Genomic DNA, 14128 nt, shown 5'->3' on the forward strand with positions numbered 1-14128 from the left:
TACTCACTGTTGGCAAAAGTTATTAGAGTCCAGACCTAAGATAATACATAATGCCAAACATATTAGTGGCATAAAAAAGAAAATACAAAATAAACACAAAAACTGCCACTAGCAGAAAATAATTTAGGCAATAAGTAAGAACTTATAAAAATACCTCTAAATTAGATAGTATTCTTGAAGAAATTAAAGAGGTTATTATATCTAAAGCAAGAATAGGATGTTATAAAAAGGGAGCAGAGACCAAAATGTTTTAATGTAACTATTACATATAATAACTGTTTTATTAGTTATTAATTGCTTTGTGATAAATTACCCCAAAGCTTGATGGCTTAATACAAAAAATATTTACTACTTCACATTTTTGGTGGGTAAGGAACTCAAGAGCAGCTTAGCTGGGCAGTTCTGGCTTGGAGTCTCTCATAAAACTATAGTCAGGATGTCAACCAGCCATCTGAAAGCTTAGTGGGGCCAGTAGACCTCTTCCGTGCTTCCGCAGGTGGCTGGTGGCAGGAAGACTTAGCTCCTTGCTGGGGGCCTCGGCTCCGCACCACGTGGGCTTCTCCGTGGAACTGCTTGAGTGTTCCCTGACGTGGTAGCTGACTTTCCCAGAGTGATCCAAAGGAGAGCGAGAAAGAAATCCCAGTGTTTTTCTGTATGACTTAGTCTGTATGGATATACCCCCTTATTTCAGCAAGTTAGAAGCAAGTCACTAAATCCAGCCCACATTCAAGGAGAGAAAAATTAGGTGCCACTGCTGTGAAGGGAGGAGTAGCAAAGAATTTGTGGACGTATTTTCAGACCACCACAGCTGCTAATAATTAAATAAGAAGAAAAAAAGAAGTCCCTAAAAATAAAGTCAAGGAAATATTTCAGAATCTGTATCAGAGACATCAAGAGATAGAAATTGGAGAGGCAAGAATTATGTAGAGAGCCACCACGGAGATTCACAAAACATCAGCAGAGGAACTGGAGGAGAGGCAGTCAGAGAAATGACAGAAGAGGGCTTCCCAGCGCTGAAAAAGAATACATGTCTTTCAAACAGAAAGGGCTCACCCGGAACCAACTACAATGAGTAATAATGTTTTAAAAAAAGACCCATGCCTAGAGTAGCTTTGGAAATGTCAGTGCATCAGAGATAAAGAAAAAGAGTCCTGAAAGCTTTCAAGAGAAAGAAAGTGGAGATTATGATGTCACATTTCTCAGAACATTAGGTGCTAGAATACAAAGGAGCCATGCCTTCAACTTGCTGAAAGAAAATGGTATTGAACTTAGAATTCTATATCCATCCAAACTACCCATCAAATATGAAGAAAGATACAAAGACATTTTCAGATACTCCAGGATTCAGAGTTTAACTGAACTGCACCCTTTCCTTGAAAATAATTTAAGATACGCACTCCAGCAAAATGAGAGAAAAATTAAGAAAGAAAATCTCATGGGGTCCAGGAAACAGTGGAAACAACCCAGGAAAGTGGTGAAGGGCAGTTCTAGGATGATAGTTGTGTCACAGGCCAAGGGAACAGCTGTTCCAGATTGGAACACAAGAAGAACCTAGGGGATAAGAGAAAAGGAGATTTTAAGCAGTTTACAGTAACAGATGAAAAAGTTTGTGACTTGGTAAAATTATATTACTTTGACAGCAATAAAAGAAAGGCATTTAGAAATGCTAAGAAGAACAGAATTGTTCAAGAAAGTTGTCATGATTTGAACATGAAGCAGAATTAAAAAATGGCATAATCTTAAGGTAATTGATTGAGTATATGACTTTAATGTAATAAATACTCTATTTCAAGTGGCCTAGGAGTTGTATGATTGGACCAGTAGAAAAGAAAACCTAATCCTAACTAACATGCCTCTTAACCTGGCATGAATAATATGTATATATATGTTGTATTACAATATGTGTATGGTCATAATAATGTAAGCACACTATTTGTTTTCAGACTTTTAGAATCAACCTAATAGGCAAAGCACAGAATATTTAGTTGTAAAGGAAAGAAATATAATTAAAGAGAAGGTTATGGACACTAAATACCTAATTTGACATAGAGGAGAATTAAGATACTAACACCTTGTTGGAAAAAAGATATGTATATAATTCTATCATTTAAGCTTAGGGAATAACAAATAAGCCAACTAGGAATAATAATATAGTTATTAAACAGTGGGAAGAAAAAGGGGAGGGAAGTGAAGATGGGGCGTATAAGTGAGCAAAATCCTCGGAGGAAGAAGAGATAGATATTTCCTAAATATAATAAATCAAGAAAAAGAACTATGAGGTTATTATTTGGAGGTAGACCCCCATAATAACTAAAATTTGAATGAAAAAGATTGGCACTGCGGGTAAAAAAGGATAAAGTAAGAGAATGTGTCTCCTTATCATACGCCCTTCTGAGTTGTTGCCATATCTTATGTTGATTTTTTAAAACCTGCTTAAAAATGATTTTCCTGTTTATTTTTTAGTGCATTTAAAATTTTTATATTAGAGTTTTGTTTCTAGCTAACCTGCAATTGTTTAAGGAAGAATTTGGCTATGGGTGAGGTGGAAACTTTCTGGGTTACTAATTCTTTTTTTTTTTTTTTTTAATCATTGTCTTTAGTAACACCACCTGAATGTCTGACTTGTGTCTTTTCAGGATCAAAGCAAGTTGGAGAAACGCCAGCATCTGGAGACTCCTTAGATGGCACACCTCGTACTCCCAGTACCATCTTTGACTTCCCACCTCCTCCATTAGACCAAGTGCAGGAGGAGGAATGGGAAGTGGAAAGGTAATTCAGTGGTATCTTAGGGACGTTTAGGACATTGCTTAAAAGCTTTTCACTGTATAGTATGCCTACACTCCGTAGCATTTTTTCCCCCATGTGTTTTTTGGGGGAAGAAGTAGAACTTACTGGTAGTAAATACTAGATCGGTACTGAAATGTTTTTTAATTTATTTGATACTAAATCATTGCAATATCCAGAATTATTTATCAGCCACTGTAGTTTAACACAATTTTGAGTATCTTTGTCATAAATTTCTTGATTTCTGTTTTGTTTTCGTGTTGACTCTCTGTTCTCCATCATTTTAGGGTGACTGAACATGGGACACCGAAGCCCTTTCGAAGGTAAGTATTCCTAAAGTCGCTTTCAATAGGGCATATTTTAAGAAATATATCTTTTCTCCCCAAAGTCCTAGTTTTAAAGGAAAAGAAACCCTGTACACAAATCTGTTAGATAGTATAAAAGAAATTTCTTTTTTTTTTTTTTTAAATTTTTATTTTTTTAAACATCTTTATTGGAGCATAATTGCTTTACAATGGTATGTTAGTTTCAGCTTCACAACAAAATGAATCAGTTATATATATACATATGTTCCCATACCTCTTCCCTATTGCATCTCCCTCCCTCCCACCCTCCCTATCCCACCCCTCCAGGCAGTCACACAGCACCGAGCTGATCTCCCTGTGCTATGCGGCTGCTTCCCACTAGCTATCTACCTTACGTTTGGTAGTGTATACATGTCCATGCCTCTTTATTGCTTTGTCACCGTTTACCCTTCCCCCTCCCCATAACCTCAAGTCCATTCTCTAGTAAGTCTGTGTCTTTATTCCTGTTTCACCTCTAGGTTTTTCATGACATTTTTTTTTCTTAAATTCCATATATATGTGTTAGCATACGGTATTTGTCTCTCTCTTTCTGACTTACTTCACTCTGTATGACAGACTCTAGGTCTATCCACCTCATTACAAATAGCTCAATTTCGTCTCTTTTTATGGCTGAGTAATATTCCATTGTATATATGTGCCACATCTTCTTTATCCATTCATCCGATGATGGACAAAGAAATTTCTTAATAAACACAATTATTTAAAAGATATTTATAGAGGTATTGATAACACACGTAAGCTGTTTTGTAGGAGTCGATGATGTATTTATAACACATGTAAGCTGTTTTGTAAGAGAGGATGATGTTTCAGGCTCTGTGCAAAGCAGTACTTCAGAAATATGACTGATTGACTGTAGTGTAAAGACTTGTGCTATTGTCCATGTGATATCCTCAAATAGAATCCTCAAATAGAATTATTTTTTCTTCATTAGGTTTGACAGCATAGCTTTTGGAGAAAGTCAAAGTGAGGATGAACAGTTTGAAAATGACTTAGAGACAGATCCACCCAACTGGCAACAGCTCGTTAGTCGAGAAGTGTTATTGGCACTAAAGCCTTGTGAGATCAAAAGACAGGAAGTAATTAATGGTGAGTTTAATTAGCTTTTGTTGTTGTTATTCACATATATTGAGTTTTATTAGAGTTAAACCAACCCCTGAGCCTTGGAGTTTGCTTCGAAGTGTCTGCTAGCCTTTTGTTTTGAACAGAGAGGAAATTAAACTAATAGATCGATGATCCTTGAACTTTCCAACTTAAAAATGCAAATGATTGTATGATTCTTATTGATAATTTAAAAGGAAAATGCATTTAGCATTCAGGTTATTTAAAATTCTTAGCATTATAGATCTTAAACTTGAAAAATCATTGAGACATTTGTCCCATCACTTTACTTTCAGGCTAAGTTATTTTTATGCATAGATTGTAAATGAGGAAGCTAAGGCTCAGGATGAGTGGTTGAATTAGTCAAGATCATACAGCTGATAAGTGACTGGAAGAAAACTAGAATCTAGGTCTTCCTTTATCCTCGTGCATGTTCTTTATTTTATCCTAGCATATATGTGACAGAGAGATGACATGGAAGCTGTACCTGCTACTGTCTTTAGGCTGTGATTTGAATAAATATCCTTCCTGTCTCTAGCAGCATTGAGACATAGTGAGATTATAAAGTCTGGCCTCAGAAATAAGAGTTTATAGGCAAATTAGGTACCACAGTGCTGTTATTTCTGAAGAGGGTTCAATTCAAGGTCCGTATGCTATTTGGGCTTACAGTTTTCTAATGCTGTAGTTGTGATTGGTTGGTGCTCCCAGCCAATGGATTTTGGAGTACGTTGTTAAGTTTTAAGTACAAAATAGTTTTGATGATATTTTTCATTTGCCAGTATTTATAGCTCTGTAGGAGAGTTTAATGTAATCAAGAAGTGACTTCAGAGATACTATATCCTTTCAAAACTACAAATAATTATTATATAACTCATTTGCTACTTAATTTCAGCTAAAGCCTATGTTGGATCCCATTCTAAGTAAGGTAACATTTTATATTTCCTTTTTTTCCTGCTTAGAATTGTTCTACACTGAAAGAGCTCATGTTCGAACATTGAAGGTTCTAGATCAAGTGTTCTATCAGCGAGTTTCCAGAGAAGGAATTCTGTCACCTTCAGAACTACGGAAAATTTTTTCAAACTTAGAAGATATTCTTCAACTTCACAGTAAGAGAAATTGACTCTGATCTTTTCCCCTATCATTTCCAATAGATAAAAGACTGTGAGTATGTAAAGGGACCATAACAGTAAAATCTTATAAATGTATCCACGTGTTAGCTTTCCTGAAATTATATAATTAAATGTGAGCATAACATAAAGAAATGATTGGATCTTTTAATTTCTCCCCAACCCTTTACCCCCACCCCACGCCCCCATCAGCCTTTTTTATACAAAGTGTTAACACAGGACTTAGGGCCTAAAGTCCATGCCTGAGATGAAAAACATGAATAGTTAAAATTACCCTTGGAAATTCCCTATTGATTACAATATATATGTTTTTAAAAATGTATTCTATATAATAATATATGTATAAATATATTTTGTAAGTAGTAATATACAGCATATAATCCCATGGTGGGAATATTTTCAGGAATTAAATTATTTTATTGTTTTGTTGCTTGGACTGCTTGAGTGAATACATAAAGAATCTGTCTTGCTGGCTTTCCCTGGTTGTAGTTATCTTGGACTTTTGTAGGCAGTGGTACCAGTTCCTCTCTTTTTAAGTCACTGTTTCTCCAGGACCCTTAGTTTTCAGTCTATCTTTCATCAAGGATGCCATCACCACCTACCAACACCCTCCCACCAAATGGTTGCTTTTTGCCCCTTTGTGGGTGATCCTAGGTCTCACCAGTGTGCACGGACACATTCAAGCATGATGATGTCCATTGCCTGGGAACACACACATTTTGAGAGGAACAGTGGACGGAGTCACCTATACAATTGAACTTTGTTTTTTATGAACATGATTGGTTATAGATGGAGTCTTGAGGTTAAATGCGTATTTGATGCATCTAACTGTGTATAATGTGCTAGTTTCCACATTGTTTTATGCTTTGGCAACTGTTTTTCAGATAGAACTCAAAACATTTAGGTTTATAGGAATTGGGTCCAGATTTATATTTAAGGCCATCAGAAGCAGCTGTATGCTACTCTGAAAATCCTTTTTTTTTTTTTTGAAAATTTAGGTTCGTGGTATTACCAGTATCTCAGCCTGAAATGAATGTATGCTTAATTTTTTTCATTGTTTTTTTTCTCCCTTAGTTGGGTTGAATGAGCAAATGAAGGCTGTTCGAAAGAGGAATGAGACATCTGTTATTGATCAGATTGGGGAAGATTTGCTGACTTGGGTAAGGAGATTTGCTATTTAATTTAAAAATTGTCATAGACACTTGATCAGATTCAAGGTTAAGTTGCTAACCTTCCCAAGTATGCAAACTCCTCCATTTTGCAAAGCTAATGTAAAGATGAAAAGGGGTCCAACTGTGTATTCTTACTTATTCTTCTAATAAGTGCCCAATCAACTACATGCTCTTTTCTCATCAAATTAAAGATACTAGTTCTTTGTGTTTAAAAGAATGTAGAGTAACATGGATATTGATAAAAAATAATTTAACCGATGTAGAATTTTAACTGTCTTCTGTTGTCAAAATCTCAGAATTGTACTGTAAAACATTAGACAATTGTAGATCCAAAACTACCATCACAAAAGTAGAAGGGTGAAAATTACTTAATCTTATGTACCAGGAAAGAGTTCAGAGACTCTAGTAGCTGTTTGTCAAATTGTATTTATCTTTCCAGCTGACTCTTTATCAGTATATACTCCATAATATATACTTACGTGCCAAGCACTGTTCTAGGTACTGGGGATGCAGTAGCAGTCAAAACAGATATGGCTCCTGTGCTAGTGGAGCTTATAGTCAATGGGAAAAAAAAAATTAAAAAACAGTCGTTAGTTATTTCAAGTGTGATTAGTGTTACAAAAAGGGGAGAATACAGGTTATTATGGGAATAGATAGCAAGGAGACCTGAACTGGAACATACAGAAAATCTTCCTAGGGGAAAGTGGGTTTGATCCAGACATTTAAAGGAAGTACTATAGTTAAGGCTGTGAATAATAGTAAAATATGTGATGTAGTTCTCAAAATTTTAACACTGGTTGAACAAGAACTGTTTAGCTATGCCGACAGATATTTACTTCAATATGTAGACTGAGGAAATGTCACAAGATTTTGGTAATTTTACAATGATAACTTTTTGGTAATTTTACAATGATTGATAATTTTACAATGATTAAACACTAGAAAGTTGACTAAAACAATCTTGATCCTACTCCTTTCATTGATGGTGAGACTGTAACTCAGAATCTCCTAATCTATTAGTAGAACTCTTCTTAGCCATTAGCCACTTGACACGTAGAGCAAGATCAGGGAATCATAATCCAGTCTCATCTTGGATTTACTGGACTTTCCAAAGCATTTTCTCCTTAGACCCACGCTGACATCATTGTTATTAAGGAGACTTGACTTCCTTGAAAAATCCCCCTTATTCTGTGGCTACTCTGTGATGGTGGGACTCATTTTGTTTCTTGATCTCTGAGTTCTGTTGCCTTGGAAGCACTCTACTCAACTTGAAACAGAAAATTCGTAGTATGACATAGCGTAGCGTCAATTTTCTTGTTAAGTTTGGATTAAAAAGTTGTAAGTCATATGGACCTAATGATATCAATCTTGATTCCTAAGCAGTTTAATTTGCATCTAATAAAAATAACGTTTAACACCAAGTGTCAAGTGAGATTCATCATTAATAAGGTACAGAAGTACATTGGTCCGCTTACCACAGTCCTTTGGACTGCATAAATCTACTACATGGTAAAATAAAGTGGAGATACCTCTTAAAAGTGGGACCACAAATTTATTTTAGAACATTCAAAAAGAATTGTATTCTTGACCAATGTGATATGCCTGTAAAATGTTGAGGAAAAGCAGAATGGACTAACCAATTTGGTTAGTAGCTGCTAGGTACAAAGGGTTAATTTAGGGCAAAGTGTTGGCCAGAAATACTAAAAGCAAAAATCATAAACAGGTGTCTAGCTTTACTCTATTTCTTTTTCTATTTTTTTTTTCTTTTTTTTTTTGCGGTACGCGGGCCTCTGACTGCTGCAGCCTCTCCCGTTGCGGAGCACAGGCTCCGGATGCGCAGGCCCAGCGGCCATGGCTCACCGGCCCAGCCGCTCCATGGCATGTGGGATCCTCCCAGACTGGGACACGAATCCGTGTCCCCTGCATCGGCAGGCGGACTCTCAACCACTGCGCCGCCAGGGAAGCCCTACTCTATTTTTTAAAAAATAGTTTTGGAGAATATTTTTCCAGTATTGGTCCCTTGAGGTCACCTTATATATACTTATGCTGCTAGTAAAACCACTGTAAAACTGCTTAAGGCTAGGGTGTTATTTTCTTTTGTAAACAGCCACTGTTAGTAATTGCGTGACACCTGGATTGACTAACATACCAAAAATGCGCCAGTCTCATCTCTAAATATGTTGAGTGATATTTATAATAGAATAAGAATACAACATTGGAGCAACCTATTAAAATATCACTTCGTATGTGTCATAGTTGAAGAAAAAATACTCTGAATTTAACTACAAACTCCCTACAAAAGGATTTTTTACAAAATGCCTTCGTGTATAAACTTTTGGAAATATGTCTTTAAATGGGAGATTTTTATGAAAAGCTTCTTTATAAACCATAAAGCAATTGCTACAAATATAAAGGTGGTTTTAAAAATCATTTATTCGACCTGTACTTATAAGAATACCTATTATGAGTGAAGCACTTGTTAGGTGTCTTATAAGAAACCTTAAAATCGTGGCATATACAAACTTAAATTTACAAATGAAAAATATCAGTAAAAAGTATAATTTTTAGTAAAAGAGGGTCATAGGCTCATGAATCTTCCCCAAGAGAAATTCAAGGGATGGATCCCTACCTTCTACATGGGTGAAGCAGCAGTGATTTAATTTTGTTGTGACCCAGAAAAGTTATGACCTGCCCCGGATTCCACAGTAAGAAAGTAAGCTTAGAATCCCAAGGATTTTCTTCCTAGAGCAGTAAGACAGTAATTTTTGTGAAGGTGTCACATTCTAAGAAAATCAAATTTAATCCCAGTCTTTAAGCATTTTGTGTCTCATATTCCCCCAAGTGTCAACGTTTCTATCTGATTTAGAAGTGGAATAGACTGAAAAAGTAGTAAGTTATGGTAGAGGCTACAAGCAAGAAAACATTGGACAATGATCAGGAAAGGTCTGGATATGTCAGGGTCAGACCCTTTTTAATGGAGAATCATTGATAATCCACATAAAATGTGTAGATTTCTGTTTCTTGTCACTTGAGGATACTTATTGGAATATTGGAAGGATTGTGGCTGTCTCTCATTTTGCCTGGCCTCATATAGACTCAGTATCCCATTCTCTGTTGTGTTCTTTGCGTTCTTGGCACAGTTCAGTGGACCCGGGGAGGAAAAGTTGAAACATGCTGCTGCTACCTTTTGCAGTAACCAACCCTTTGCCCTGGAAATGATCAAGTCTCGTCAGAAAAAGGATTCTCGATTCCAGACTTTTGTGCAAGTGAGTTGAGTGAGTCATGTAAGAAAAAAGAAATGCCATTTTTTATCAATTACGGAACAAACTAGGGGAATCCTACGACTAAATTTTTTACAAGGATTATGTCTGTGTTTACGTTTTTAAAGCCATACATTTTCTCTTAAATTACTGGAAAATATAAAGATGATACTGGAATGGTGAATAATAAAGAATATATGGCAGGATTACAATACTTGACATAGAAGTCCACATTGCCATGGAGATACTGTCAGGAAATGGCCCATGTACACTATTAAAATAATACCGTCAAAACATCAGAATGGCCTTATATCAAGCCCATGGAAGAGCGTAACACTGCTTACTAGGGCATATATTGGTGTAGACCAAGGGTCAGGAAACTATAGCCCACCAGCCATATCCAGCCTCTTCCCTGTTTTTGTAAATAAAGTTTACAAAGCTGTATTTACACAGTTGATATTTTTATTGCTGTATAACAAATTACCACAAATGTAGCAACTTAATGCAAATGTATTATGTCACAGCTTTTACAGTTTAGGAGTACAGATACAGTTTATCTGTGTCCTTTCTTCATGCTTTCACCGGGCTGAAATCAAGGTATCACCTGCAGCTGCAATTCTCATCTGCCACTCTTCTGAGCTTACGCTGGTTGTCAGCAGAATTCGTTTCCTTGTAACTATAACCGGGAGCCCTGTCTTCTTGCTGTTTGACTAGGAACTGCTCTCGGCTCCTAGCGAATGCCCACATCTCTTTGCTATGTGGCCCTTGTAGGCAGTTTACAAGATGGATGTGTCCTTTTCTTCCAGGCCAGTAGGAATGTGTCTCTCTGACAGAGCTTTCTTTTAAAGGCTCGTCTGATTAAGTCAGACTCACCTACGACAATCTCCTTTTTGATTGACTCAGAGTTAACTGATAGTCACCTAATCACAGGAGTGATTGTCACCCATCATATTCATAGGTTCTGTCCACACTCAAGGGGGGGGGGATTGTATGGTGTGTACACCAGAAAGTGAGCATCTTGGAGGCCATCTTAGAACTCTTCACTACACACAGCCAAGTTCATTCCTCTGTGTATTGTCTGTGGCTGCTTTGTGTTAAAACAGCAGAGTGGAATAGTTGTGGCAGAGACGGATGGCGTGCAGAGCCTAAAATATTCCCTGTCTGGCGCTTCACTGAAAAGCTTACAGAACCCTAGTACAGTTGAGCTGATATATCGAGACTGGTGAGCTGTTGTGCCTACTTGGAGTGGCAGATAGCAAATTAACTGACTAGCTTTTGGTAGGAATGCCAGTCATTGAAAAATGTAACTAGATTTTTTTAATACGTGAAGATAAAACTTTTTTCACAAGAAAGCAGTTCTTAGAGTTGATTATGGATGCTCTCAGTCTTTGCTTGAATAGATAACACAGAAGCCATTGGCTGAGTGACAAAGGCAACGTTATGTGATTAAAGGAGAAAGCAGAAGTGTAGTGTGGCAGTGGTATGTCTTGGCAGGTTTTAAGTCTTGATTTAATAACCAGAACTGTGTTGCTGTAGGTAGTTACATGATGAATATGTGGTATGTGTTAGGTAATCATAGTCCTAATAAGAATTACAAATTCACTTATTTGACTTTAATTTTAGGATGCTGAGAGTAATCCACTGTGTCGTCGTCTGCAGCTGAAAGATATCATTCCCACCCAAATGCAGAGGCTTACTAAGTACCCTCTTCTATTGGATAATATTGCCAAATACACAGGTACAGCATTCTCACTGAAATTAAAGAGCTTAGGAACAACAACAACAAAAACACATTTTCTGCTGAATAATCTCTCACAGCATCCTGGTGTGTGGACGTTGAATTTCCAAATAGTACGGCAAGATGTTCTAACAAGATTCAATCCAGTCTTCTTTGGGCTGTTTGATTTAATGTACTCCGTTAATAGCTCTAGCACAGGGTTTAGCAAACTCTGGATCACGGGTTAAATCTGACTCACCATGTATTTTTGTAAGTAAAGTTTTATTGGAACATAATCATACTCACTTGTTGAAATGTTGTCTCTGACTACTTTTGTAATACAGCAGCAGAGCTGAGTAGTTGTGACAAAGACCATATGGCCTATAAAGTGTACAAAAAAGCTTACCAATACTTCCTCTAGCATATATCATATTTGCTTTGAAGAAGACTTATACTGGGTTGCAGAGATGTTTTGTATCTACATATATACTTTCATTAAGTCCAACCAATGCATATCGTTCCAACTCTCCTGTTTTGAAACGTGAAGTGAATCTGAGTTTCTCAGTTGAGCTTTAGGCTCTATACTTAGCTCTCATTAATAATTCTATGCAATCAAACGCCTGTTTCTTATGCCTGGGAATTTGAAAATACTCATACACATTAACTTTTATACTTTAATATATTTATTCAGTATAGTTGGACTATTGTTTGGAGGATTGTAATTTTGAATATTCTGATTTTGGTATTCTTTACCAAAATAGAACCTCAACATAATCTCAACACATTTTGATGAAGTTCGTCTTCTTTTAATGATACAAATGTTGTAAACTATTTTCTTTCTTTAATATAATACCAAATTCAAAGAAACATATTTTGGAGTTATTTTGAATTGTTTTATCATTCAAAATATATTGTTTAATGGGTCCACTGTCCATAATCATGTAGGCTGTGCACTTTGATAGGGGGAAAGGGGTCCCATTTATATAGCTTACAATGTGAATGAAACCCACTCCTTTGGGTGGACCTGATACTTGATATAAAGCATCTCTCCTTGGATTTGGTTTCTTTTTAAAGGTTAGTATTGATGCTTAAAGTACTATGATAAGAAGTCTTACCTGTCCAAAGACTACCTGAATTGAGATTCTGCTGTAGGATTTTAGCCTGGTATAAAAATATTCAAGGTCTTGGACTTCCCTGGTGGTGCAGTAGTTAAGAATCCACCTGCCAATGCAGGGGACACAGGTTCGATCCCTGGTCCGGGAAGATCCCACGTGCCACGGAGCAGCTAAGCCCGTGTGCCACAACTACTGAGCCCATGTGCCACAACTACTGAAGCCCATGCGCCTAGGGCCTGTGCTCTGCAACAAGAGAAGCCACCACAATGAGAAGCCCACACACTGCAACGAAGAGTAGCCCCCGCTTACTGCAACTAGAGAAAGCCCGTGCACAGCAACAAAGACCCAACACAGACAAAATAAAAAATAAATAAATAAAAATAAAAGTTAAAATATTCAAGGTCTTACTATGCTTTTATAACTGTTGAAATAAAGTGGTATCTCATTTATGTATATACTTACATTCTTTTCTTATTTCCTCCATTTTACATTTTGGATTTCCTTGCCGTATTTAGAATGGCCAACAGAAAGGGAGAAGGTCAAGAAAGCTGCAGATCACTGTCGTCAGATCTTAAATTATGTAAATCAGGCCGTTAAGGAGGCAGAAAACAAGCAGGTAAGAAGGAAAAAGCAAGAAGACACAGGATGGCAGTGAGAATAAGAATATTAAATTAGTGTTACCTGGAATCTGTTATTACATAATTGAAGGGCGGGATATTTGTTAACCATTCATGTAGTAGGTGGGTCCGGATCAATTTGGGATAGAACATCAGAGTTGTAGTTGGCTTTTTTGAGCACCTCTAGCTGCTTGTTTGCTCATTCATTCACTCTGTTGGTGAGGCTGTAGAAAAACGGGAACTTCCAAATGTATTGTTTGGAGTGTAAAATGATGAAAACTCCAGAGGACAGTTTGGCAATTTATACTTAAATTAAAAATGTACGTATTCACACGTCCATTCTTTGATCCAGCAATTCTCTTCCTGGTGATTTACCCAAGAGAAAGGAAGATACGTGCCCATAGACTTGTGCAGGAATGTTTATAGCATAAACCAAATGCAAATATAGTCATAAACTAAAGTAATACTAGCAGTAATGGATGACTCTCACAAACATTATACTGAGTGAAAGAAACCAGACACAAAAGAGTACAAATATGTAATTCTATTTATGTGAATTTCTAAGGCTAAACTAATTTATGGTGGAAAAAATCAGAAAAATGGTTGTCACTGGGGATCTAGGGACAGAGATTAGCTAGGAGGAAGTATGAGGGAGCCTTCTGAGGTGATCGATGGTCATATTTCATATCTTGATAGGAGCTTGATTACACAGGCATATGCATTGGTAAAAACTGGTGGAAAGGTATACTTAAAGTGTGTACATTTCACTGTATGTAAATTTTAATTTAAAAAAAGAACTGTCAATAAATATTGAACTCTTGTTAATGAGATGCGTGCTAAAATGTTTAGAGATAAAGTGTGTTATCTCATTTT

General features: G+C 36.6%; 1 protein-coding gene across 4 annotated transcripts in view; it reads left to right on the forward strand.

The window, feature by feature from the left end:
* The window catches only part of ARHGEF12 (Rho guanine nucleotide exchange factor 12), a 144397-nt gene that overhangs the window by 115400 nt on the left and 14869 nt on the right, over positions 1-14128 (forward strand). For all 4 annotated transcript variants that reach the window (XM_030839448.3, XM_030839438.3, XM_060304195.1 and 1 more), the window contains 8 exons: positions 2637-2769; positions 3072-3107; positions 4081-4235; positions 5207-5353; positions 6449-6534; positions 9687-9812; positions 11430-11544; positions 13154-13254. In XM_030839448.3, the coding sequence (XP_030695308.2) occupies positions 2637-2769; positions 3072-3107; positions 4081-4235; positions 5207-5353; positions 6449-6534; positions 9687-9812; positions 11430-11544; positions 13154-13254 (899 nt within the window). The remainder of the gene's footprint in view (positions 1-2636; positions 2770-3071; positions 3108-4080; positions 4236-5206; positions 5354-6448; positions 6535-9686; positions 9813-11429; positions 11545-13153; positions 13255-14128) is intronic.

Source organism: Globicephala melas, chromosome 8 (genome assembly GCF_963455315.2).
Source record: "Globicephala melas chromosome 8, mGloMel1.2, whole genome shotgun sequence".
NCBI lineage: Eukaryota > Metazoa > Chordata > Mammalia > Artiodactyla > Delphinidae > Globicephala > Globicephala melas.